The sequence below is a fragment of the Pelophylax lessonae genome (genome assembly GCF_965119305.1).
Source record: "Pelophylax lessonae genome assembly, chromosome: 7".
NCBI lineage: Eukaryota > Metazoa > Chordata > Amphibia > Anura > Ranidae > Pelophylax > Pelophylax lessonae.
Genome location: NC_138774.1, coordinates 147,797,124 through 147,822,932, shown reverse-complemented (window position 1 = coordinate 147,822,932; position 25,809 = coordinate 147,797,124). Strand labels below are relative to the sequence as shown.

Here is a 25,809-nt window from a genome sequence, read left to right as displayed (position 1 = left end):
AAATATACCAAAATGTATTTTTTTTAATTTATAAAATGTGAATAAAAACAAAATAATTTATAATATATAAAGTTTTCATGTGTCCTGTCTATGTATTATGCTCTTCAATGGGAATTATTCAGCCACTTCAGTCAGCAAAGTTACTTTTTTCCTGGGGAGGCTTTACATTTTCAACCTGTAAACAGCATATGCTAAAGCCTTGTTGGAAACAAATGCTGGAAGATAATTCTTTTTTTTTCTTCTTACCATATATATTTATTGCAATGGCAGGTAGGCTCCCTTGTCCGTTGCTGTTGCAGATACATGGGTATAATGCTAGAAATGTTCAGTATGCCTACATGTCTATAAAGTGGCTTACTGATTTAGCATATTATGTATGCAGAATCTTCAGGAACTCGCATCAAAATCTAATTCTGATCTTTGGCAGTAATTTCCATAAGTCTCAGTTGCCACTGGGAAAACTGGCCATGATGCCTACTGTGGGAACTTGTTCAGACTGCTCATTAGATATGAGCCTTAAAGATCCAACACTAGACTGCGATTTCCAGTTGCTGGTCGATGGATCACTAAAGATGGGCACCTCAGGTCCAGAAGCAGCAGATGGGTTTTTTATAAGCAGGGAAGGTGTGCTGGCCAATGGGTTTAGAACACCAAGGAACCTGAAATTGAATATCACAAATTAAATGTTGGTCACTAAAAATAAATGATCAGCCTTAGAAACTGAGATGTATGTGAAAAAGAAAATAAAAAATCAATATGATACTTTTCCCTTTTGTTTAGTTTGCAATAATTCCCATCAAGCTAGGTAACTCTAACACCTGCTATAGCCTTACTGTAGCCATAGCCCTTGGCCAGCCAACAAGTAAAACATTTAAAAAAGTACATTATTATTTAGTTATGTTATGTTGGTGAAGCAGTCACAGACTATACAGGAAGATGGGTCAGTTAACTGGCCCCTAAAGAGTTTCACCATCCCCTGTTCTGGGCCCTTGGCAAGGATAATTGGTTGTCATAGATGTAATTTATAAAAGGCAACAATGAGATCTCATAGGAACTGCAATAACAGCATTGATTAAGTTGCACAATACAATCTAATTTATTTTTTTTCTTACATTTTCATAAAGCCCTTTTTGAAAAATAGTTAATCAACATGAGAGTGTACTATGCTCAAACTAGGTACTCTGGGTGATGATTCCACAATTATACTTCCAAACTCTGGGACTCAGATGTCTTCTTAGTCAGTTGCTCATTTGTGACCTGCCATACTAAAGGACCTCAGGACAGCTGACCAACAGCAAACATTTTGGCTAAACTAATCCCTAGCGAAGATGTGTATTTAGAAACCCTTGTCCCGTGTTAAGGTCTTAAATAATGACCAGGTTACTAGCCATTATTACTGTTAAGGCAGGCCTCACTACTGTTTTGAGCCATACAAAATCATCAGGTGTTGTAATGAACTATTGGGAATTTACTGAATTCTTAATATGCTCTGTGTTTGTCTTGGTACAACATGGCTGACTTTATCGGCATACGCGTAGAAAAAGCCAGAAGACCTGTTAGCTGTGCTGTTAATAAATGTTTCTTCTTCTGCAAGCTTAGAATTAGTAACTCACTCTGTCCCCACAAAAAGGTAATTAATGCAGGGTATGGACATTCACTTAAGAAGATGCCCATGCCAAGATTATTATTAGATTATTAGTTGGGGTTCAATGATTCTTTAAAAGATATCTAAACCCAAGAACAAATATTAAATATATTGAAGCTTGCAAGCTTTTAAATGCGGTGCTTGCATTTGTTTTCTTTTTTTCAGATTAAGTATATTTTCTGCAAGTACAGAAAATGCCTGTTAATCTTGCCAGAATTTCAGTCTCATTGAAACTACCTGTGAACTAATCTGTTATCTCATACAGTGTTATGTTTTACAGCTAACTTCTGTGATTTGCAGAACTCGCCCTCCCTATGAAATGAAGATAAAAAGATGAGGAGGAGTTTGTAGTCCATTTGCAGACTGTAGTCTAGGGTGATAACACCGCTCCTACATGGATTCAGTGCATTAGGTTAGCGTTGACACTATAGCACAGGAAATGTGTTATTGGTAGGATCACTAAATGAAATCAAAGAAAACAAAAGTCTGAATTAAGGAGAATACCAGAATTAAGGACTGGGAAGCTGCAATATATATCATTTTTGATTTTTGGCTTAGATATTTTAAGCCTAACATCGTTTAGGTGAAGTTCTGGGAATGGGACTTCGTCTGCGTGCTACATTGAAGTACTATTACATCACTAGGGCAGGGAAACACAATTATAGTTTGAAGAAACTCCTATGTTAAAATCATTTGAAGAAGACTACAGCAGTATAAAACAATATTGCAGTCACAGACCAAGTTCTGCCTAGAAGTGGCAGCATAATATATTTCAATTCAGAAAAATGCCCTGTTTATTATTGGTACCAATGGTTGAAAAATATTTTCATCTCTGCGCTGGTGATTTTTTGGTTGAGATGGAAACTATTAGAACAGCAACTCTGAACTGCATTTCCAACCCAGCTTGCCTGTGCATAAAGCTTATGTTAAGACAGTACTTTGTAACGATAGGCAACATATATGAATTTATATAGAATGGATAATGTCAGGAAGCATATTAGGATACAGGTAAATAAACATTAATTTACAGGCACACCTGGAAAATGTAGGAAACAAGTTTACCTTCCAAAGTAAGGATTGAGAACAGGATGTCTGAAAAGCGATGTCCAGGACATAGGGCTGAATGAGCCTAGGCTTGCTGTGCTGGATGGAGGGGAGATAGATGGTGCTGTCACTGTTGAAAGAGGTAGTGTCCTCCAAATAGGGTCTATAAGAGGACTGGAGGCTAAAGGAAAATCAAGATACAGCCCCATAGGGTGTCTGACATGGAAGGCAGGGCTCGCACCTAATAGTTCTGTTTTCTCACGTTTTCTCCATTTTGCTCTTCGATTTTGAAACCAAACCTATACCAATAAGTGATAAATATAATATTTAAATTATTATATAAACTGTACATAGAAAATATATTTCATTGTCCAAAATGTGCTAGATTCTACATTCCTAATGTGATATGCCATGTTGTACAGTATCTCACAAAAGTAAGTATACCCCTCACATTTTTGTAAATATTTTATTATATCTTTTCATGTGACAATACTGAAGAAATTACACTTTGCTACAATGTAAAGTAGTGAGTGTACAGCTTGTATAACAGTGTAAATTTGCTGTCCCCTCAAAATAACTCATCGCCCAGTCATTAATGTCTAAACCACTGGCAAGAAAAGTGAGTACACCACTAAGTCAAATTGGGCCCAAAGCATCAATATTTTGGGTGGCCACCATTATTTTCCAGCACTGCCTTAACCCTCTTGGGCATGGAGTACACCAGAGCTTCACAGGTTGCCACTGGAGTCCTCTTCCACTCCTCCATGACGACATCACAGAGCTGGTAGATGTTAGAGACCTTGCGCTCCTCCACCTTCTATTTGAGTATGCCCCACAGATGCTCTATAGGGTTTAGGTCTGGAGACATGCTTGGCCAGTACATCATCTTTACCCTCAGCTTCTTTAGCAAGGCAGTGGTTGTCTTGGAGGTGTGTTTGGGGTCGTTATCATGTTGGAATACTGCCCTGGGGCCCAGTCTCCAAATAGAGGGGATCATGCTGTGCTTCAGTATGTCACAGTACATGTTGGCATTCATTGTTCCCTTAATGAACTGTAGCTCCCCAGTGCCGGCAGCACTCACGCAGCCTCAGACCATGACACTTCCACCACCATGCTCGACTATAGGCAAGACACACTTGTCTTTGTAATCCCCACCTGGTTGCCGCCATACCCACTTGACACCATCTAAAAAAAACAAGTTTATCTTGGTCTCGTCAGACCACAGGACATGATTCCAGTAATCCATGCCCTTAGTCTGCTTGTCTTCAGTAAACTGTTTGCGGGCTTTCATGTGCATCATCTTTAGAAGAGGCTTTTTTCTGGGATAACAGCCATGCAGACCAATTTGATGCAGTATGCGGCGTATGGTTTGAGCACTAACAAGCTGACCCCCCACCCCTTCAGCCTCTGCAGCAAAGCTGGCAGCACTTATACATCTATTTCCCAAAGACAACCCTCGGATATGATGCTAAGCACTTGCACTCAACTTCTTTGGTTGACCATGGCAAGGCCTGTTCTGAGTAGAAATAGTCCTGTTAAACCGCTGTATGGTCTTGGCCACCGTGCTGCAGCTCAATTTCAGGGTCTTGCCAATCTTCTTATAGCCTAGGCCATGAGGTGCCATGTTGAGAGAGTGAAAGTGATAACACTAAATTTAACACACTTGCTTCCCCATTCACACCTGAGACCTTGTAACACTAACGAGTCAAATGACACCGGGGAGGGAAAATGGCTAATTGGACCCAATTTGGACAGCAGTTTAGACATTAATGGCTGTGTGTTGAGTTATTTTGAGAGGAGAGCAAATTTACACTATTCTACAAGCTGTACACTCACTAGTTTACATTGTAGCAAAGTGTAATTTCTTCAGTGTTGTCACATGAATAGATATAATAAAATATTTCAAAAATGTGAGGGTGTACTTACTTTTGTGAGATACTGTATACATATTGAAGTATAGCAGTGCACATATCATGACCATGGCATTAATACAGTCTGGCTTGGATACTTTTATTTCATGCTAAATCGCTTATGTATTGTAGTAATAAACATAATATCACAAAGGAGAGGGGTAGCAATATGTATTGTGCCTTTTTTCAGGTTGTTGACATGCCCCAGGTGGTGGGTCCTGGATTTGCTGGGCTTAGAGGAAGTTGGTTGAGTTATTCTAAGAAAAGGTTAAGTGCAACATGAGAAGAGGTATTAATCATTAGAAACCAGTCCAAATGTATAATTCAGTGATCTGATAAATGATTGTTTGCTCTTATTGAACAAACTGTTTGTGTGGCTCTCTTACCAACTATTTTTATGTAGCTATCTTATAGACCACATGTGGAAAACACAAAGCCCATGGCCAGAATCTGGCCCTCCAGGCCATTTCATGTGGCCCTCCCACCGCTCCTGCAGCTGCGGCAACCCCCTCATTTCTCCCCCACCTGGTCTCAGTAGTCAGTAGCAGAGAGGAATACAGAACTCCTCTGCCAGATCCTGCGCTTCTCTGTGTCCCAATGGAAAGGCTTGTCTCTGCCCCCCCCCCCCGCCCCGCCAGCAGAGAGGAGGAATCAACCCAGAAGACCAGAGCGGTGAGCCTATGGAGGGAATGGATGGGTATAGGAGAGAGCTGCTTTTTCACTTTAAAAATACCTAGGCAATAATATTTTTAATTTTCACCAGAAGATTAAGTTTGGCTTTAAGGCCTACTTTCGTCTTTTGTTTCTCCATGTGGTTAGTCTGTTACCAGTGCAATGCTAGCAGACTAGCTGGGTGTGATGAGCTCTGTTGTTATTTAGCAGAGGACATTTAGGAAATTGACCCCCAAAGTCCTCTACATTTTTAGGGAACACCCATTCTGTACATTGGTTAAGCATGAGTATTTAGGACCTACTGTATAGAAGGTATTAAAAAATAATGGCCAAAGAACCAATGCAAATCTGAGTAAATGAATAAGGTGGAAAACAACCAAACAATGACTTGTGCAATAAAGCAACCAGGAAAGGAATAATAAACTAAAGACAGAGGGCTGGATCATTAGATCGCTACATGTATGAACTACATGTATGAATGTGCAAATTACAGTAACTGAAAGTGAATGAACAGAAATTATCTTTTGTTTTTACTCCTAAAAAAGTAAATTTGTTTTGGTTGATGGATTACTGCACATCTTCCCTTACTGCATGTTACTCATCACTTTTTGCCTTATTTTATATGGCTCTATATGCCAAAATCATAAATAGCACAAACCTGCACTCTTGCTTCAGTTAGGTCCAGCCGCATTGCAAGGTCCTCTCTGCAGAAGGAAATAATAAGAATGCTTATTAAAATGTGCTATGTCCATGAAATGAGTTGGTTCTGTATAAAACATACTCAGACATTCGAAAATAAAATAAAATATGTTGAGGACTTCCAGCAGATTTACCCTAGTTTAGTAAATCAGATCAGTAAATACCATTGGAGAATCATGTCATTTTTGATACACATGACCTATTCAAGAAGGTGAAGTGCAACATGAGAAGAGGTATTAATCATTAGAAACCAGTCCAAATGTATAATTCAGTGATCTGATAAATGATTGTTTGCTCTTATTGAACAAATTGTGTGGCTCTCTTACTAACTATCTTTGTGTAGCTATCTTATAGATGACATGTGTCAAACACAGAGCCCACAAGCCGAAACTGGCCCTCCAGGCCATTTCATGTTGCCCTTCCACCGCTCCTGCAGCTGTGGCAACGCCTTCATTTCTCCCCCATCTGCTCTCAGTAGTCAATAGCAGAGAGGAGGACAGAACTCCTCCACCAGATCCTGTGCTTCTCCATGTCCCAATAGAGAGCATTTTCTCTGCCAGCCCTCCCCCCCCCAGCAGAGAGGAGGGCAAAATTACTGCTACAGATCCTTTGCCTTTCTGTGCTGCCCCAGCACCCATCGTCTCCCTCTCCCTGGTCCCAGCATTCAGCTGACTCCAGACCTCCTTCAGTCCTACTCCAGACCATGCACTATCTGCTTCACAGCTTTGTCCCCAGCTTCTTACTGGCAGCAGTTCAAGGTAAGGGGGTGCACTGTGATGTAAGGGAGGGTGGGGGACTTTTGACTTCTGATGGTGGTGATGCAGATGCGGCCCATGATAAAATTGAGTTTGACACCCCTGTTATAGACAGTTTTCTATAAACTGTTTTAGTATAATTTGTGGATTATTTCTTTTTTTACCATTAAGTGTATCAAAAGCCCAAACTTTTGTTTTTGCTTTGAAAAAAGCGGCAAAGAGTTAGAAACCCTTGTTGTCTGTGTCATGCGCCCATTATCACCGTAAAGGTAAAGGAAAACCCAATATTTTGGGATAATCAGCAGAAATCTTCCGTCAGTGATACTTTTTGCAGTAAAAATCTTCACTCCTCACCTTGGAGAGATTTCCTCACACTTCCTGTTATGTTGATAGGAGAAGAAGAAAAGGGTAATGTCTACAATGAGACACAAAAAACCTGACACAATTTTCTAACCGTTTCCTTCTCTAAAATAAAAAAAAAATGTTTGCTATAGACACATGTTAAAGCGGAACCTAACCGCACATAAATTTCCTTCCCTCCCCAGTCTCCTCCTCCCTTGCCAGTCTCTTCCATTTACTTCAAAACTGGCCTTCTGTGCTACCCTTTTTTCTAAAAAAAATAAATAAATTTGCTGCCAGTCTCTTCCAGTTATTTGAAAGCTGGCAGAGACTGACGGTGTTGGATTTGAAGCGGCACACAAATGCTGCAACTTCTAGTAGATAGGTAATATAGCAACCCGCAACAATTGTGTGTGTGTACTTGCACTAAAAAAGTTGTGGCCTAGTAGGACACTGCCTCCTGGGATATCTGCCCCTTCATTTTACGAGGTAGTGGGACCCACCATGAAGTGCTGTCTTGCACAGAAAGTAACACAAAAGGTAAACATTCTTAATTTTTTGAACATTTTAGGGGGGGGGAGACAAAATAAGACTTAAGTTCTGCTTTAAGTTGTTGTAGTGGGCAAGAGTGGTTAAATATTACATATACTCAGTGTTGGCGGTAATATGTTACTTTACACGGCTTGAGTAACGCGCTTTCCTGCGTTACCCAAGCCGACATCTCGCGCAGCTGAGGAGGAGGCGGGAGGACCGAGGAGAGCGGGAGATCGTGTGTGGCCGAGGACTCGAAGGAGGCGGGAGGACCGAGGAGAGCGGGGGCTGCGGAGGACTCAGAGGAGGCGGGAGGAGAGGGGGGCTGTGGAGGACTTGGAGGAGGCGGGAGGACAGAGGAGAGCGGGGGATTGTCTGTGGCCAAGGATTTGAAGGAGGCTGGAGGACCGAGGAGAGCGAGGGCTGCGGAGGACTCGGAGGAGGCGGGAGGACCGAGGAAAAGACGCCTGCCACTGCAGGTAAGTGTACTGGTCACTCTGGCATTGAAAGGGTGCACACTGTGGTCAATCTGGGGCATGCTGTGGTCACTCTGGGGGCACGCTGTGGTCAATCTGGGGGCACACTGGTCACTCTGGCATTGAAAGGGTGCACACTGTGGTCACTCTGGGGCACACTGTGGTCAATCCGAGGGCACACTGTGGTCAATCTGGGGGCACACTGTGGTCAATCCGGGGGCACACTGTGGTCAATCTGGGGGCACGCTGTGGTCAATCTGGGGGCACACTGGTCACTCTGGCATTGAAAGGGTGCACACTGTGGTCAATCTGGGGGCAAACTGGTCACTCTGGCATTGAATGGGTGCACACTGTGGTCAATCTGGGGGCACACGGTGGTCAATCTGGGGGCACACTGGTCACTCTGGCATTGAAAGGGTGCACACTGTGGTCAATCTGGGGGCACTGTGGTCACTCTGGCATTGAATGGGTGCACACTGTGGTCAATCTGGGGGCACACTGTGGTCACTCTGGGGGCACACTGTGGTCACTCTGGGGGCACACTGTGGTCAATCTGGGGGCACGCTGTGGTCAATCTGGGGGCACACTGGTCACTCTGGCATTGAAAGGGGACACACTGTGGTCACTCTGGCATTGAAAGGGTGCACACTGTGGTCACTCTGGGGGCACGCTGTGGTCAATCTGGGGCACGCTGTGGTCAATCTGGGGGCACACTGGTCACTCTGACATTGAAAGGGTGCACACTGTGGTCACTCCGGGGCACACTGTGGTCAATCTGGTGACACCCTGTGGTCACTCTGGCATTCTGGCATTGAAAGGGGGCATGCTGTGGTCACTCTGGCATTGAAAAGGGGCACGCTGTGGTCACTCTGGCATTGAAAGGGGGCACGCTGTGGTCATATATATATATATATAAATAAAGCAATAAATATTGTATTTTTTTGTGCACTACAAATAAATATGCGCATTGGAATTTGTTAATATTTTTTTTCATTACTATTTAAAGAAATAACTAGTAACTAGTTACATTTTTTGAGTAACTACCCCAACACTGCATATACTCAACTTCTTGTCCAGTTATTCCACAGAAGAACAGAAGGCAGGCCACATAGAAAAATGATACTACCGTCAAATGTCCCAGTTTCTGTACAGGAGTCAGCACTCTTCCATATACAGGTGTAAAGGTTCAAAGTAGCTAACTGATCCTGGTATATACTTTCTAGTTTATTCAGTGAAGCAATGCAAAGAGTAATGGGAATGTGCATAGTGCAGTAACCTAAAACAACCAGCCATAAATCATCTCGATTCATGTGACTACAGTAAGTGCAATCTGATTGCTGTAGGTTACTGCAGTGCACATCTCCATTGCTCTTTACACTTCCTAAATGAATAAGCAAAAAACTGCCATCTGTGACAACAGCAAGACTTTATAGCATGTAATAGTATTGTTCTATCATTGAGAGCAAGGCTCTGATCCTGATTTCATATAATGGGCTGTGCAAATAAGTCTATGTATCTGTTATTTCAAACAATTTCAAATAAAATCTCTAATGTGACAATTGCATTATATTTTCATTCCATTTACAGCACAGAGCAATGCAAACTATTTGTATTCTCTGATTATTATACAAACTACTGGAGGTATTTTAAGATAACCTTGTAGTGAATATATTATAACTAAAGATTTTGTTTGCATAATGATGTCTCATTTAGCATTTTAGAATCATTAGTAATCTCCTAAGGGCCATATTCATAAAAGCATTAGGCTAAGTACTATGCATGTAAATTAAGTTAAATGTCTGGTAAGGCTTCACATCTAGTAATGATCTCAAAGTTCAAAACCAATGCTTTGAATTTTATGATTTTATAAATCTTTTACTGTTTTTTTTGTGGGGTGTGTAGCTCCAAGTTATGGATACGATGTCAAGGTACTTAGCAATCCTTCTGAATATGGTTGTCACAATGAACTTTTGTTAGGCATATGCATTTGCCATTTGCTTATTTTTTGATGCCTAAACAATGGATGGCATCCATATACTTCCAAAAGCGAGAACTAGCTTGAAAAAATTACCCTTTTCCTGGCACAGACCTGGATCTATCAGGATGGCATTTTTCATTTCCATACAAGATCACCAATTGAGGGCTATGATGTGATTGCTTTAATACATTTTTGGACGCTATTTTGAAGATCCATGGTGTGCTAACAACATATGCTTTGACTCGTGTTGACACCAATTCTCAGACAGTAGTTGCTATAGCACCCACCCACTAGCTTTAGATTATTTCCAGGAATAGTGGGATTGGAATATTCTACTAATAATGGATTAGACATGATTGATAAACATGTATGTAAACAGAAGTTGCACCACACGTTAGTTATCACTGTGAACTTGGGCAGGAGAGCAATAATTCTAGCACTATCATTCACAGTTAACTCTAATTTGATAACCCGTAAAGGCTTTTAGAGCATCACCTATGTACAATGTTGTGTTCCCTAGTTTTTTTCCCATGTCACAGGCACATTTTAATACTTGACATGTTTGGTATCTATTTACTCAATGCAGCTCTGTCTAATATATATTACATAACAATTGTGTAATAAATGGTGTTTGTGTGCACTAAAATTAACCTTAGTATATTTTTTCCTGAAAATATAGATTTGATAGACATTTGTACAAATTGTGTGGCATAAAAATTGCCACTATTTTTTCTACAGTTCCTCTGCTTTTATAAAGTACACAATTGTTGGTGGCCCGAAGTTATTTTCTAGAAAAAATTCAGATGTATGTAAACAAAATAAAATGTGTGGAAAAATGAAAAAAAAAAAAAAAATTTCCCTGGATGCGAAGTGGTTAAAATCAGCTAAATATATTACAGGTGCATAGTGTTTAAAGTCTTACAGTTTGGTTTCTTAGAAAGCAACCACAAACAGCCAGAGAAGAAAACCATGTCACCTGCCAACATACTGCAAACAAGAACCCTCACTCCCTCTACAGAGGTCCAGTACCCTCCTGCTTAGTCAGACCCATAGCTCTGCAAACGGCAATGCTCATACTCCCTGTTGATTGAAGAAACATAATTCTGATCGAGGGGATGTGTTTGTGGAGAGACCACTGTTTCCACACAGAGCACAAGGGAGTTTTTCTACAGCATGCGGGTAAGGGACAGACTTTTCTATTTAAGCCTCGTACACACGCGTTGAAAATCGGCAGGGAATTTTCGTCAGACGACCGATCTGCCGATTTTCGGCTTGTTAGTATGATGCTTTCCGACAACCGACTCCGACTTTTCGGCCGAAAAAAATCTGGTGTGCAGGCTATAAAATTTTTGTCCGCCGTCAAAACCCAGCCGATTTTCGTGCAGTCAGTACAGATTTCGACAGGGAAAAATCTAATGAGCAAGACTGGGCATGCTCACAGAAGAAAGAACACAAAGAAAGCAAACCAACACATGACATCACTTCTGAAGTAGAATTTTGTCGGGCGAGAAAATTTGTGTGCAGTCTAGGCACATTCCAACCAACAAAACACAACTCTGGACAAAAGACGGACGATCGGTCGGCCGATAATCGTTGCGTGTGTACTAGGCTATAGGCTTTGGCAGCTTTCCAAAGAACACACATTGTAAGACTTTAAACATCTCCTAAAATTGTAAGACTTTAAACACTGCAATGAAAAGTAACATATGTATTAAAGCTTTGATTTCTCACAAGGAGCTGTTCTAGCATTTGCTGATTTTCTTTGGCTAAGTAAATTCCCTTAACATTTACTTGTAGTTAAATAGAAAGACCAACCATCTTCTATTTTGAGAGGTTTTTGAATCTCGTTCTATCGTACCATACCAAATAAAGGTTGATATTTTAAAACCTTAAGTTTTTCAACAGCTGAACTTTAGATTGCCTAAGCTTGACCTACAATCCTAACAACAAAATAGGATAGTTAAAATCGTTATTTTAGCAGTGTAAAAGCTACCTGGTAAACACATCTGGATAATGGGATTTCATGAAGGCCCTCTCCAACTCTTCTAGCTGATAGTTACTGAAGGTAGTGCGGTAGCGGCGCTGCTTCCTTTTTCCCGTGGCTATGGACAGTTCAACCTCGGTGTTCTGCTGGTTTTCAGCTTGCTCCTTCCTATCAATGTCTTTATTATTGGCCAATGCGGTTGATGTTATTTCCTTTTCCTTGATTTTGACATGGGGGCCAAGGTTGTATGCGATCTTCACAGGAGAGGAAACAATAGCTTTTTTACCTAAACAAAAATCACAGTTTGTTATTAATTGCCTCTTCATTCCAACGCGTCTGCCTTTTTCCAAAACTTAATCACGTTGTTTGCATTCCATACAAGTGAATTCACTGGGGTTAGGTGGAGCCCCTACTTTAGGTCACAGCATAAATCCGTGTTGAAGTGGAAATGCCAACATTGTCAACAAACCTTTCTTCACATATATGAAAACAAAACATCCTCACTTATTAAATTATGGAATGAGTGGAGGAGTACATTCTCCTAAATTAGTTATTTACTAAAGGAAAATTTCTATTTATCAATGTTCCATTTAAGGTTACTATATTTTGGAAGTAAATATATTTTTTCAGGTATCATGTAATATTATTTATACTATTATGTTTTTTTATTGTTTATTTATATGTAAATATTTTTTCAGCATAACCTGGAGAAATATTGTTTGTTCTAATGGCGACAACTACGAGGTGAGGAGGCCAGTTGTGCAAAAAATGTTCTATATTTCCAAAAGATATATATATGGTTTTACATTTTTATTCCAATTTATTATTCCTATTTATTTATATGTAAATATTTTTTCAGCATAATCTGGAGAAATATTGTTTGTTCTAATGGTGACAATTACAAGGTGAGGAGGCCAGCTGTGCAAAAATGTTCTATATTTCCAAAAGATATATTTTTTTAACTTCTCTATTCCTATTTATCATATATATATATATATATATATATATATATATATATATATATATATATATATATATGTATATCGTACATTTAAAGATAAACAGTAACACCAATTATTACAATACTATATTTATTTATTAAGCAAATATATGTACTAAAGCATGCCACAGAACAGTTTTTTTTTTAAATATATATAGCACTGATGTATCAAAATGTTAATTTCACACTCTTACAGATATTTTGCCAAAAAGGATATATATATATATATATATATATATATATATATATATATATATATAAATTAACTTTGATGCCCCGTGAACTTATATATAATGTTAATGTAAAAGCATACCCAGACAACCTATGTTTGCATGCTTTTATGCGCACAAGAAACATGACAAGCACTCACCAGCATTTGGTGGCGTTGTTGAGTGGTCCTCAGGGGGTCTCTTCTTGTCTCCTGAACTTTGAGATACTCCTAGAATGCTGTCAATGAAGTATGAGGTCAGCAGCTGGGCAGGAGGCTGTGCAGGGCAGGCAGTCTCTTTGGAGCTGTCCAGAGGAGAGGGTGCTGGAGTCTGCATTTTGCATCAGTAGAATTCTACGTGATGTTGAGGAAATGCAACCTGTAGTGGACTGTGAGCACAGGGCATTCTCTTCTACTCATCTCATTGGTCATGACACTGTCCTCCACATGTCCCCGTCGTCATTATCACACACTTCAAGCCATAAAAGAGGGTGGGAACTTCTGGTGACAGTTTTTTTTTTTTTTTTTTTTTTAAGCAGAAACTGGTGCAAGTGCTTGAGAGATTATTCCACAAACTATTGTCCTGATCTGTTAAAGCCTATTCAGGGACCCTGCAGCTGTAAAGTTCATTTAAACAGTCACTCTACACAGGGTACTAAAGTAATGCTATGCATAAAAAAAACGAATCGTTTGGCACAGATTGCACAAATAATCTATAGTCTTTTGAATTTGACTTTACAGTTACCTGTATTATTATTGTTCTTGAATTGAAATGGTAAGACTATCATATCACAATGCGTCTATTGTCTCTATAAATACATAAAGCAATTTTAATTTTGTAGATTGTTACATCTACGATCATCATAAGGGGAACATTAATTAATCTGTCAGGGGTAATGATTCTTTTAAACCCTGTTTGTTTGATGTTAAACTTTTTCTCTCATGTGTTAAACTGTATCACTAGGTATTAGAGCACTTTAAAACATGATACTGTTGTCAAATAACCAGGAATAAAAACATTAACAGCAGAATATTAAATCATTTAATAATTAACCACCACAACACTCCACCACCGCCACCACACCCCCACCCACCCCACCACCGCCACCATCCTCCACCACGCCACACCACCATCCACCACCACACCACAACCACCATACCATCACCACTATCCACCAACCCCCCCCCCCCCCCCAAAAAAAAGAAGAAAAACCACCCCACCACCAAAAAATATTAAATTATATACAGAGACACTCTTATAGAAAATGTTATGCTATCATCTCTCTGGCTGCCTTATGAACCCCTTTCTGAGCCTGTCATTTTTCATGTTCTGGGAGAATGAGATAGGTGGCATGCACATGTTGCCCAGGCAAGTTTCATGGGCTGGTGCAAAAAACTTTTCTGATTAACCACTTTACCACCGGAGGATTTTGCTGTGTTACGTCCAGGCCACTTTTTGCGATTCGGCATTGTGCGAATTTAACTGACAATTGCGCGGTCATGCGATGCCGTACCCAAACAAAATTTACGTCCTTTTTTTCCCACAAACAGAGCTTTCTTTTGGTGGTATTTGATCACCTGTGCGATTTTTTACTTTTTGCGCTATAAACAAAAAAAGCGTTTATTTTGAAAAAATAACAATATTTTTCACATTTTTTTATATGAAATTCCCCCCCAAAAAAATGTAAAAATCAAAATTTTTTTAAACTTTTGGCCAATTTGTTTTCTGCTACCTATGTTTGGTAAAAAAATCGCAATAAGCGTATTTTGATTGGTTTGCGCAAAAGTTATTGCGTTTACTAATAGTGTTGAGCGAACACGGACTGTATTATTTGTGTTCGTACCGAATAATTGGATTTTTTGTACCCGAACACGGACACGGACACTTTACTGTATGTTCGGGTAAAAATCCGTGTTCGGTCGTTTTATTTCCGGGTTTTGCATGCTTTGGCGCTCTTTTCATGGCGGGCTTTCAACAGCCAATCAACAATCGTTTAACTGGTGTGCCTTAAGCCATCCCAGCCATGCCTGCAAATGTCTCAGTAGCTGTGATTGGCCGTCTGAAGCATGTGACCAAGTCTTTATAAGTTCGAGGCAGCCGCAGCGGCGTCATTATGCTGCTTAGATTCAGGGACAGAGCACACATCAACGTGCTGGCTGCTGATTAGGGAAAGATAGGCAGGAAAAAACCATTTGTGTCCGGATAGAATTGAGGGACAGGTCGGAGTGTTTAGGCAGGGCGAGTTGTAGGCATTTTAGGGATAGAGTCTGCTGAATTATATAGGGTCAGTGTCTTCTACAAACTACAATCGATATTGCTGTGTGGGGGGTGGGGTCTGCACTCAATCCTGATCTACGATCTCTTCTCAATCCTGTTAGGGACAGAGTCTGCTGAATTTTAGGGAAACTGTGTTCTACAAACTACAATCGATATTGCTGTGTGGTGTGGGATTGGAGATAGGCAGGTGTCAGTGATCCACATCCATTTTTCTGTGTGTGAGCTGCAGTGAACACAATCTTTTTGGGCTGCAGTGAACACAATCTTTTTGGGCTGCAGTGAACACAATCTTTTTGGGCTGCAGTGAACACAATCTTTTTGGGCTGCAGTGAACACAATCTTTTTGGGCTGCAGTGAACACAATCTTTTTGGGGTGCAGTGAACAAAATCTTTTTGGGGTGCAGTGAACACAATCCTTTTTGGTGTGCAGTGAACACAATCTTTGTGGGGTGCAGTGAACAAAATCCTTTGTGGGGTGCAGTGAACACAATCTTTTTGGGGTGCAGTGAACAAAATCCTTTTTGGGGTGCAGTGAACAACATCCTTTTTGGGGTGCAGTGAACACAATCTTTTTGGGGTGCAGTGAACAAAATCCTTTGTGGGGTGCAGTGAACACAATCTTTTTGGGGTGCAGTGAACACAATCTTTTTGGGGTGGAGTGAACAACATCCTTTTTGGGGTGCAGTGAACAAAATCCTTTTTGGGGTGCAGTGAACAAAATCATTTTTGGGGTGCAGTGAACACAATCTTTTTGGGGTGCAGTGAACACAATCTTTGTGGGGTGCAGTGAACACAATCTTTTTGGGGTGGAGTGAACAACATCCTTTTTGGGGTGCAGTGAACAACATCCTTTTTGGGGTGCAGTGAACACAATCTTTTTGGGGTGCAGTGAACACAATCTTTGTGGGGTACAGTGAACAGAATCTTTGTGGGGTGCAGTGAACACAATCTTTGGGGGGTACAGTGAACACAATCTTTGTGAGGTGCAGTGAACACAATCTTTGTGGGGTGCAGTGAACACAATCATTGTGGGGTGCAGTGAACTCAATCTTTGTGGGGTACAGTGAACACAATCTCATACTGAAGGTTTGAGGGTGCTGCCTGTTCCATACTCCCCCTACTCCTCATCTAGCCTTTTAGGGGTACAAACAATAGTAATTGGGGCCTAGTGTGGTTGTGTACGTGTGATATACATACACTTTTTTGGGATCATATTTTCTATTCCGCTATTTAATCAAAAACCTTTGGGGATCAGTTAAATTGGGGGATAGTCTGTGTTGGTACGTGTGAGAGAGATCCACCTTTCCAAGTTGTTGGGGTTCATCTCATACTTCTAAAGGTTTGAGGGTGCTGCCTGTTCCATACTCCCCCTACTCCTAGCCTTTTAGGGGTACAAACAATAGTAATTGGGGCCTAGTGTGGTTGTGTACGTGTGATATACATACACTTTTTTGGGATCATATTTTCTATTCCGCTATTTAATCAAAAACCTTTGGGGATCAGTTAAATTGGGGGATAGTCTGTGTTGGTACGTGTGAGAGAGATCCACCTTTCCAAGTTGTTGGGGTTCATCTCATACTTCTGAAGGTTTGAGGGTGCTGCCTGTTCCATACTCCCCCTACTCCTAGCCTTTTAGGGGTACAAACAATAGTAATTGGGGCCTAGTGTGGTTGTGTACGTGTGATATACATACACTTTTTTGGGATCATATTTTCTATTCCGCTATTTAATCAAAAACCTCTGGGGATCAGTTAAATTGGGGGATAGTCTGTGTTGGTACGTGTGAGAGAGATCCACCTTTCCAAGTTGTTGGGGTTCATCTCATACTTCTGAAGGTTTGAGGGTGCTGCCTGTTCCATACTCCCCCTACTCCTAGCCTTTTAGGGGTACAAACAATAGTAATTGGGGCCTAGTGTGGTTGTGTACGTGTGATATACATACACTTTTTTGGGATCATATTTTCTATTCCGCTATTTAATCAAAAACCTTTGGGGATCAGTTAAATTGGGGGATAGTCTGTGTTGGTACGTGTGAGAGAGATCCACCTTTCCAAGTTGTTGGGGTTCATCTCATACTTCTGAAGGTTTGAGGGTGCTGCCTGTTCCATACTCCCCCTACTCCTAGCCTTTTAGGGGTACAAACAATAGTAATTGGGGCCTAGTGTGGTTGTGTACGTGTGATATACATACACTTTTTTGGGATCATATTTTCTATTCCGCTATTTAATCAAAAACCTTTGGGGATCAGTTAAATTGGGGGATAGTCTGTGTTGGTACGTGTGAGAGAGATCCACCTTTCCAAGTTGTTGAGGTTCATCTCATACTTCTGAAGGTTTGAGGGTGCTGCCTGTTCCATACTCCCCCTACTCCTAGCCTTTTAGGGGTACAAACAATAGTAATTGGGGCCTAGTGTGGTTGTGTACGTGTGATATACATACACTTTTTTGGGATCATATTTTCTATTCCGCTATTTAATCAAAAACCTTTGGGGATCAGTTAAATTGGGGGATAGTCTGTGTTGGTACGTGTGAGAGAGATCCACCTTTCCAAGTTGTTGGGGTTCATCTCATACTTCTGAAGGTTTGAGGGTGCTGCCTGTTACATACTCCCCCTACTCCTAGCCTTTTAGGGGTACAAACAATAGTAATTGGGGCCTAGTGTGGTTGTGTACGTGTGATATACATACACTTTTTTGGGATCATATTTTCTATTCCGCTATTTAATCAAAAACCTTTGGGGATCAGTTAAATTGGGGGATAGTCTGTGTTGGTACGTGTGAGAGAGATCCACCTTTCCAAGTTGTTGGGGTTCATCTCATACTTCTGAAGGTTTGAGGGTGCTGCCTGTTACATACTCCCCCTACTCCTAGCCTTTTAGGGGTACAAACAATAGTAATTGGGGCCTAGTGTGGTTGTGTACGTGTGATATACATACACTTTTTTGGGATCATATTTTCTATTCCGCTATTTAATCAAAAACCTTTGGGGATCAGTTAAATTGGGGGATAGTCTGTGTTGGTACGTGTGAGAGAGATCCACCTTTCCAAGTTGTTGAGGTTCATCTCATACTTCTGAAGGTTTGAGGGTGCTGCCTGTTCCATACTCCCCCTACTCCTAGCCTTTTAGGGGTACAAACAATAGTAATTGGGGCCTAGTGTGGTTGTGTACGTGTGATATACATACACTTTTTTGGGATCATATTTTCTATTCCGCTATTTAATCAAAAACCTTTGGGGATCAGTTAAATTGGGGGATAGTCTGTGTTGGTACGTGTGAGAGAGATCCACCTTTCCAAGTTGTTGGGGTTCATCTCATACTTCTGAAGGTTTGAGGGTGCTGCCTGTTCCATACTCCCCCTACTCCTAGCCTTTTAGGGGTACAAACAATAGTAATTGGGGCCTAGTGTGGTTGTGTACGTGCGAGATACATACACTTTTTTTGATCATATTTCCTATTCCGCTATTCAATAAAAACCTTTGAGGATCAATTGAATTGCGGGATAGTCTGTGTCGGTACGTGTGAGAGAGATCCACCTTTCCAAGTTGTTGGGGTTCATCTCATACTTCTGAAGGTTTGAGGGTGCTGCCTGTTCCATACCCCCCCTACTCCTCATCTAGCCTTTTAGGGGTACAAACAATAGTAATTGGGGCCTAGTGTGGTTGTGTACGTGCGAGATACATACACTTTTTTTGATCATATTTCCTATTCCGCTATTCAATAAAAACCTTTGAGGATCAATTGAATTGCGGGATAGTCTGTGTCGGTACGTGTGAGAGAGATCCACCTTTCCAAGTTGTTGGGGTTCATCTCATACTTCTGAAGGTTTGAGGGTGCTGCCTGTTCCATACCCCCCCTACTCCTCATCTAGCCTTTTAGGGGTACAAACAATAGTAATTGGGGCCTAGTGTGGTTGTGTACGTGCGAGATACATACACTTTTTTTGATCATATTTCCTATTCCGCTATTCAATAAAAACCTTTGAGGATCAATTGAATTGCGGGATAGTCTGTGTCGGTACGTGTGAGAGAGATCCACCTTTCCAAGTTGTTGGGGTTCATCTCATACTTCTGAAGGTTTGAGGGTGCTGCCTGTTCCATACCCCCCCTACTCCTCATCTAGCCTTTTAGGGGTACAAACAATAGTAATTGGGGCCTAGTGTGGTTGTGTACGTGCGAGATACATACACTTTTTTTGATCATATTTCCTATTCCGCTATTCAATAAAAACCTTTGAGGATCAATTGAATTGCGGGATAGTCTGTGTCGGTACGTGTGAGAGAGATCCACCTTTCCAAGTTGTTGGGGTTCATCTCATACTTCTGAAGGTTTGAGGGTGCTGCCTGTTCCATACCCCCCCTACTCCTCATCTAGCCTTTTAGGGGTACAAACAATAGTAATTGGGGCCTAGTGTGGTTGTGTACGTGCGAGATACATACACTTTTTTTGATCATATTTCCTATTCCGCTATTCAATAAAAACCTTTGAGGATCAATTGAATTGCGGGATAGTCTGTGTCGGTACGTGTGAGAGAGATCCACCTTTCCAAGTTGTTGGGGTTCATCTCATACTTCTGAAGGTTTGAGGGTGCTGCCTGTTCCATACCCCCCCTACTCCTCATCTAGCCTTTTAGGGGTACAAACAATAGTAATTGGGGCCTAGTGTGGTTGTGTACGTGCGAGATACATACACTTTTTTTGATCATATTTCCTATTCCGCTATTCAATAAAAACCTTTGAGGATCAATTGAATTGCGGGATAGTCTGTGTCGGTACGTGTGAGAGAGATCCACCTTTCCAAGTTGTTGGGGTTCATCTCATACTTCTGAAGGTTTGAGGGTGCTGCCTGTTCCATACCCCCCCTACTCCTCATCTAGCCTTTTAGGGGTACAAACAATAGTAATTGGGGCCTAGTGTGGTTGTGTACGTGCGAGATACATACACTTTTTTTGATCATATTTCCTATTCCGCTATTCAATAAAAACCTTTGAGGATCAATTGAATTGCGGGATAGTCTGTGTCGGTACGTGTGAGAGAGATCCACCTTTCCAAGTTGTTGGGGTTCATCTCATACTTCTGAAGGTTTGAGGGTGCTGCCTGTTCCATACCCCCCCTACTCCTCATCTAGCCTTTTAGGGGTACAAACAATAGTAATTGGGGCCTAGTGTGGTTGTGTACGTGCGAGATACATACACTTTTTTTGATCATATTTCCTATTCCGCTATTCAATAAAAACCTTTGAGGATCAATTGAATTGCGGGATAGTCTGTGTCGGTACGTGTGAGAGAGATCCACCTTTCCAAGTTGTTGGGGTTCATCTCATACTTCTGAAGGTTTGAGGGTGCTGCCTGTTCCATACCCCCCCTACTCCTCATCTAGCCTTTTAGGGGTACAAACAATAGTAATTGGGGCCTAGTGTGGTTGTGTACGTGCGAGATACATACACTTTTTTTGATCATATTTCCTATTCCGCTATTCAATAAAAACCTTTGAGGATCAATTGAATTGCGGGATAGTCTGTGTCGGTACGTGTGAGAGAGATCCACCTTTCCAAGTTGTTGGGGTTCATCTCATACTTCTGAAGGTTTGAGGGTGCTGCCTGTTCCATACTCCCCCTACTCCTCATCTAGCCTTTTAGGGGTACAAACAATAGTAATTGGGGCCTAGTGTGGTTGTGTACGTGTGATATACATACACTTTTTTTGGATCATATTTTCTATTCCGCTATTTAATTTAACTGGGCCTCCATGCGAGACCTGTGTGCCTTGTTGCGCTGTTTTGAGTACTCCACCAACATGGCCAGTGGCAATGACGCCGTTCTCAGCTTAACTATCCCACTTCTATGCCTCCTTGAAAAAACAATTCGGGCGATGATGGAAGAGGATGTGGCACAGGATGAGGAGGAGGAGGAGGATGAAGAGGTAACATTTCCAAGGCTTTCAGGGCAGTCATTCGCAAGGGGCTCCGAGGGTGGGTTCCTGCACACGCAAACGCCAGGGACGCAATTGTCCAGCAGGGGCACAGTTCTGGAGGATGAGGAGGATGAGGAGGAGGAGGAGCTGGAGGAGGAGATGGAACCATGTTCACAGCAGGGTGGCACCCAGGCCAGCTCATGGCCATCACTGGTGCGTGGCTGGGGGGATACAGAGGACACGGACCATACACCTCCCACAGAGGACAGCCTTTCGTTGCCTCTGGGCAGCCTGGCACACATGAGCGATTACATGCTGCAGTGTCTCCACAACGACCGCCGAGTTGCCCACATTCTAACTTGTGCTGATTACTGGGTGGCCACGCTGCTGGATCCCCGTTACAAGGACAACGTACCGTCCTTAATTCACTCACTGGAGCGCGATCGCAAGATGCGCGAGTACAAGCGCACGCTGGTAGACGCCATGCTGCTGGCATTCCCATCTGACAGCGGGGCCACAGTGGAAGCACAAGGCAGAGGAGGAGGAGGAGGAGGTCGCCAACGCAACCAGGGCACCGCCAGCACCTCAGAAGGCAGGGTTAGCATGGCCGAAATGTGGAAAAGCTTTGTCAGCACGCCACAACAAACAGCAGCACCAGCAGCTCAGATGGAACGTCTTAGCAGGAGGCAGCATTTTACCAACATGGTGGAGCAGTATGTGTGCACACGCCTACATGTAGTGAATGACGGGTCTGCCCCCTTCAACTTCTGGGTCTCCAAATTGGGCACATGGCCTGAGCTTGCCCTTTACGCCTTGGAGGTGCTGGCGTGCCCTGCAGCCAGTGTATTATCTGAACGGGTATTTAGCACGGCTGGGGGCGTTATAACAGACAAGCGCAGCCGCCTGTCCAGAGACAATGTGGACAAGCTCACGTTCATTAAAATGAACCAGGCATGGATCCCACGGGACTTTTCCGTACCTTATGCAGAATAGCAATGGATACCGACCTTACCCACCCATTGTTCCATTTTTGCTCTTTCTCACTCTTTTGGGGTGTACCCTCATTTAAAATTTGTGAAAAGAAGCAGTGTTGGCTACCTCGTCCTCCTCCTCAGGGCCAGATTAATGTAGGGGCTATTGGAGCTGCAGCTCCAGGCCCCTACCTTTTATATAGGCCCCGGGTTGGCCATATTCACTGTTACCGCTCTTCTGTCACTTGTAAACACAGAAGTCTGGCTTCTATGCTCGCTTCCCCAGGCAGCACCCTCAGAACCTCCCCACACAGCGTGAAGGCCGGACAAGGAGGGACAGTTGGCGATGCATGGATGTGTTTATGGGCTTCAGAGACAGCATCCCATGTTGAATTAGGCATGCATGGCTGCACCCTTCCTCCTCTGGGTGCATGGCAAGGCACGGCCCTAAGGCCCTTCAAAATCCTCAGCACCAAGCCCATGATGCTGTTAATCCGGCCCTGGTCCTCCTCCACCGCCGCTTCCACCTACACCGCCCATAGGTGTGCGCAGCCTATTGCATTAAGGTGTGCACCCCAAAGTTGAAATACACATGCATGTGTTTGCCAGCAGGGAGAGTAATGTATCGGGGCCATGTACCTGTAGGCAAGGAGAAATAGAGCAGAGCAGGTCCCAGGGAGATCTTTCCCATCTCCTCACTGGCAATGCTATGTGCCCTAGGTGATTAGGGTGTGCCCAGGCACACCCAGCACACCCTGTGCGCACGCCTATGTCACCGCCACATCCACCACCACCTTAACCTCCCTCCTACTCCATATGGGCCTCGTCCTTCAGAGATGAAGAAGAACATTGTTTTATTTTTCTGTTTTTTTTTGTTGTTTTAAGTTATTTCCCTATCCACATTTGTTTGCAGAGCACTTGCCATGCTCTTAATTACGTTTTGCTGCCATTTGCAGCACTCTAGCCCTTTCCTTTGGTGTTTTAGAGCCATTTTAGTGCCTTAAAGTTCGGGTCCCCATTGACTTCAATGGGGTTCGGTGTCCGGGAAAAGTTCGGTAAAAGTCCGGGACACGGACCCGGACTTTTTTTTAAAGTTCGGCCGAACCCGTCGAACACGGACATCTAGGTGTTCGCTCAACCCTATTTACTAACTAAGGGAAAGATTTCTTTCGTTTTTGGTGTATTTTTTTTTAACGAGTAATGGCGGCGATCTGCAATTTTTTCTTGCGGGACTGCGACATTGCGGCGGACAGATCAGACCCTTGACTGACATTTTTTACACTTTTGGGGGTACCCAAAAATATATATGCATTGTTACTGTAAAAATGACACTGGCAGGGAAGGGGTTAATTTTATTGGAGAGGGAGGGGTTAATGTATGCCTGGTGCTTACTAACATGTGTGGGGGGAGGTGACTGAGTGACACAAGGACAGATAGCATGTTCAGCTATGCTGAACCCTGCAATCTGACCCTGCCTGTCACTTAGGAGATCCGCCCGCTCTGTTTACACAAGCGGGCGGATCTCCAGACTCGATTCCCCGACGATCGGGGAAGAGCAGCGGCGATCGCTGCTGCTCCTCCCCTGGCCCGACTGTTTTCAGTCACAGCGGGAGCGAGCCTCCGGCGGAGCGCCAGCGCCGCCCACAAGGGAAGGAGTCCAGCGTAGGTCTACGTCGCTGGACGGAATCGAGCCACTTTGCCGCAGTACAGTCAACGTGACTGGTCGGCAAGTGGTTAAAGACTCAATTCACTAAGAGGGACTAGTTATTATAACATCACTACTTATTTTATTTCACTAAACTTTTGTCCTAAAAATATTACATTTACAAACATAGATGTCACCAAAATGTGTCATCTTTATTTTATCACTTGAAGTAAACATCAGTCTCTCAAAATCCCTATTTTTTCATAAGTTGTTCATTTATCTTGTGAAGTTGTATTTACTGACTACCTCAATCCTTTTCCTTCTCTTCTACATAGACAGCTAATGAACCTTCCAGTATCACCTCACCGTTTCCACTGGCTTGCCCAAGAAATGATCTGTAGGTGCGGCAGGCCAGGTCACAGAGGCGATAAAAGACTAGATCATCTTTGATTGCCTCTATGACCCTGGAGGACCGCAACAATGTAATGACTTCCAGACCAGGGTGGAAGTAAGCATTTATTTATTAAAAGAAAAGGATCCTTTTTTTTTTTTTTTTAATCTTTTGCTTTTAAAGGTAAAGTAGAGGCCTCAGATCTTTCCATAAAGAGCTCCTGTCATCCTTATTTCTAGATATTTACATTTCTTGTAATAGGAATAAAAGTAAAAAAAAAAAAAAAATGAAGAGAACAGTGTAAAAATAAAAAAAATAAAAAAACATTTTTTTTTTTAAAGCGCCCCCATCTCTCTGTGCTCATGTGCAGAAGCGAACGAATATCTATAAAGTGTTTGCACCACACATGTGAGGCATTGCTGTGAACATTGGAGCAAGAGCAATAGTTTTTAGCACTAGACCTCCTCTATTACCTTAAAAAGGTACCTGTAAAAGCATTTAAAGAATCGCCTATGAAGATTTTTAAGTACCGTCAATTGTTGCCGCTCCACGAACATGCACAATTTTAAGGTCTGACATGTAGGGTATCTATTTACTTGGTGTAACATCATCTTTCATATTATACAAAAAATGTGGGTATATAATGTGTTTTGTTTTTTTTAATTCATTAAAATGTATCTTTTCCCAAAAAATTGTGTTTGAAAATGCCGCTGCGCAAATACTGCGTGACATCAAAAAATTGCAATGATCGCCGTTTTATTCCTAGGGTCTCTGCTGAAAAAAATGTATATAATGTTTAGGGGATATAAGTAATTTTCTAGCAAAAAAGTACTGATTTCAACTTGTAAATCAAAAGGGCCAGAAAAGGCTTGTTCTTCAACTGTTTTTTACATTTCTTTAGTTACTTCCTAGTTTCAAGGCCTAGGCAAATGATGTCATACATCCCATGAGTCTTCAGGAGGGGAGCAGGGGTTTACTCAGCTAAGCACACTCTCCTGCCTGTATGCCTGAGCTAAGGATAGATGAATTCCAGGAAGTAATTGCTACATGAATTGTCTGCCATTACTCAAGATGGCCATGGGCAGAAATGCTAGGGGAGTCTTTCAAAGCAATTTCTCAGGAAAATAAAGCATGTAGACAAGGATGTATGGGGGGGGGGGGGGGTTGCTTTGAAAGTTAAAGATTAATTACATAGCGTGTTCAGACACAGTGTAGTTCTGCTTTAATGTAACGCTGGCATGTGTTAGCAAAACTGTTTCTAACTACTTAGCAGATTATACCTAGTTTTTTAAGGATTACTTGGGCCTTAATTTAGTGGTAAATAGTATTGACCCATGACTCACTGCTACAAAAAAAAAAAAAAAAAATTCTCTACTCC

At 42.0% G+C, this 25,809-nt stretch overlaps 1 protein-coding gene across 1 annotated transcript; it reads right to left on the bottom strand.

Moving 5' to 3' along the window:
• Positions 1–442: 442 nt before the first annotated feature.
• ESX1 (ESX homeobox 1) lies at positions 443–13,578 on the bottom strand (the record flags this gene model as incomplete). Its single annotated transcript, XM_082264550.1, has 5 exons — positions 443–659; positions 2,708–2,988; positions 5,930–5,975; positions 12,043–12,319; positions 13,404–13,578. The coding sequence occupies 5 exons, from the start codon at positions 13,576–13,578 to the stop codon at positions 443–445; spliced, it is 996 nt and encodes a 331-aa protein (XP_082120676.1).
• Positions 13,579–25,809: the final 12,231 nt, after the last annotated feature.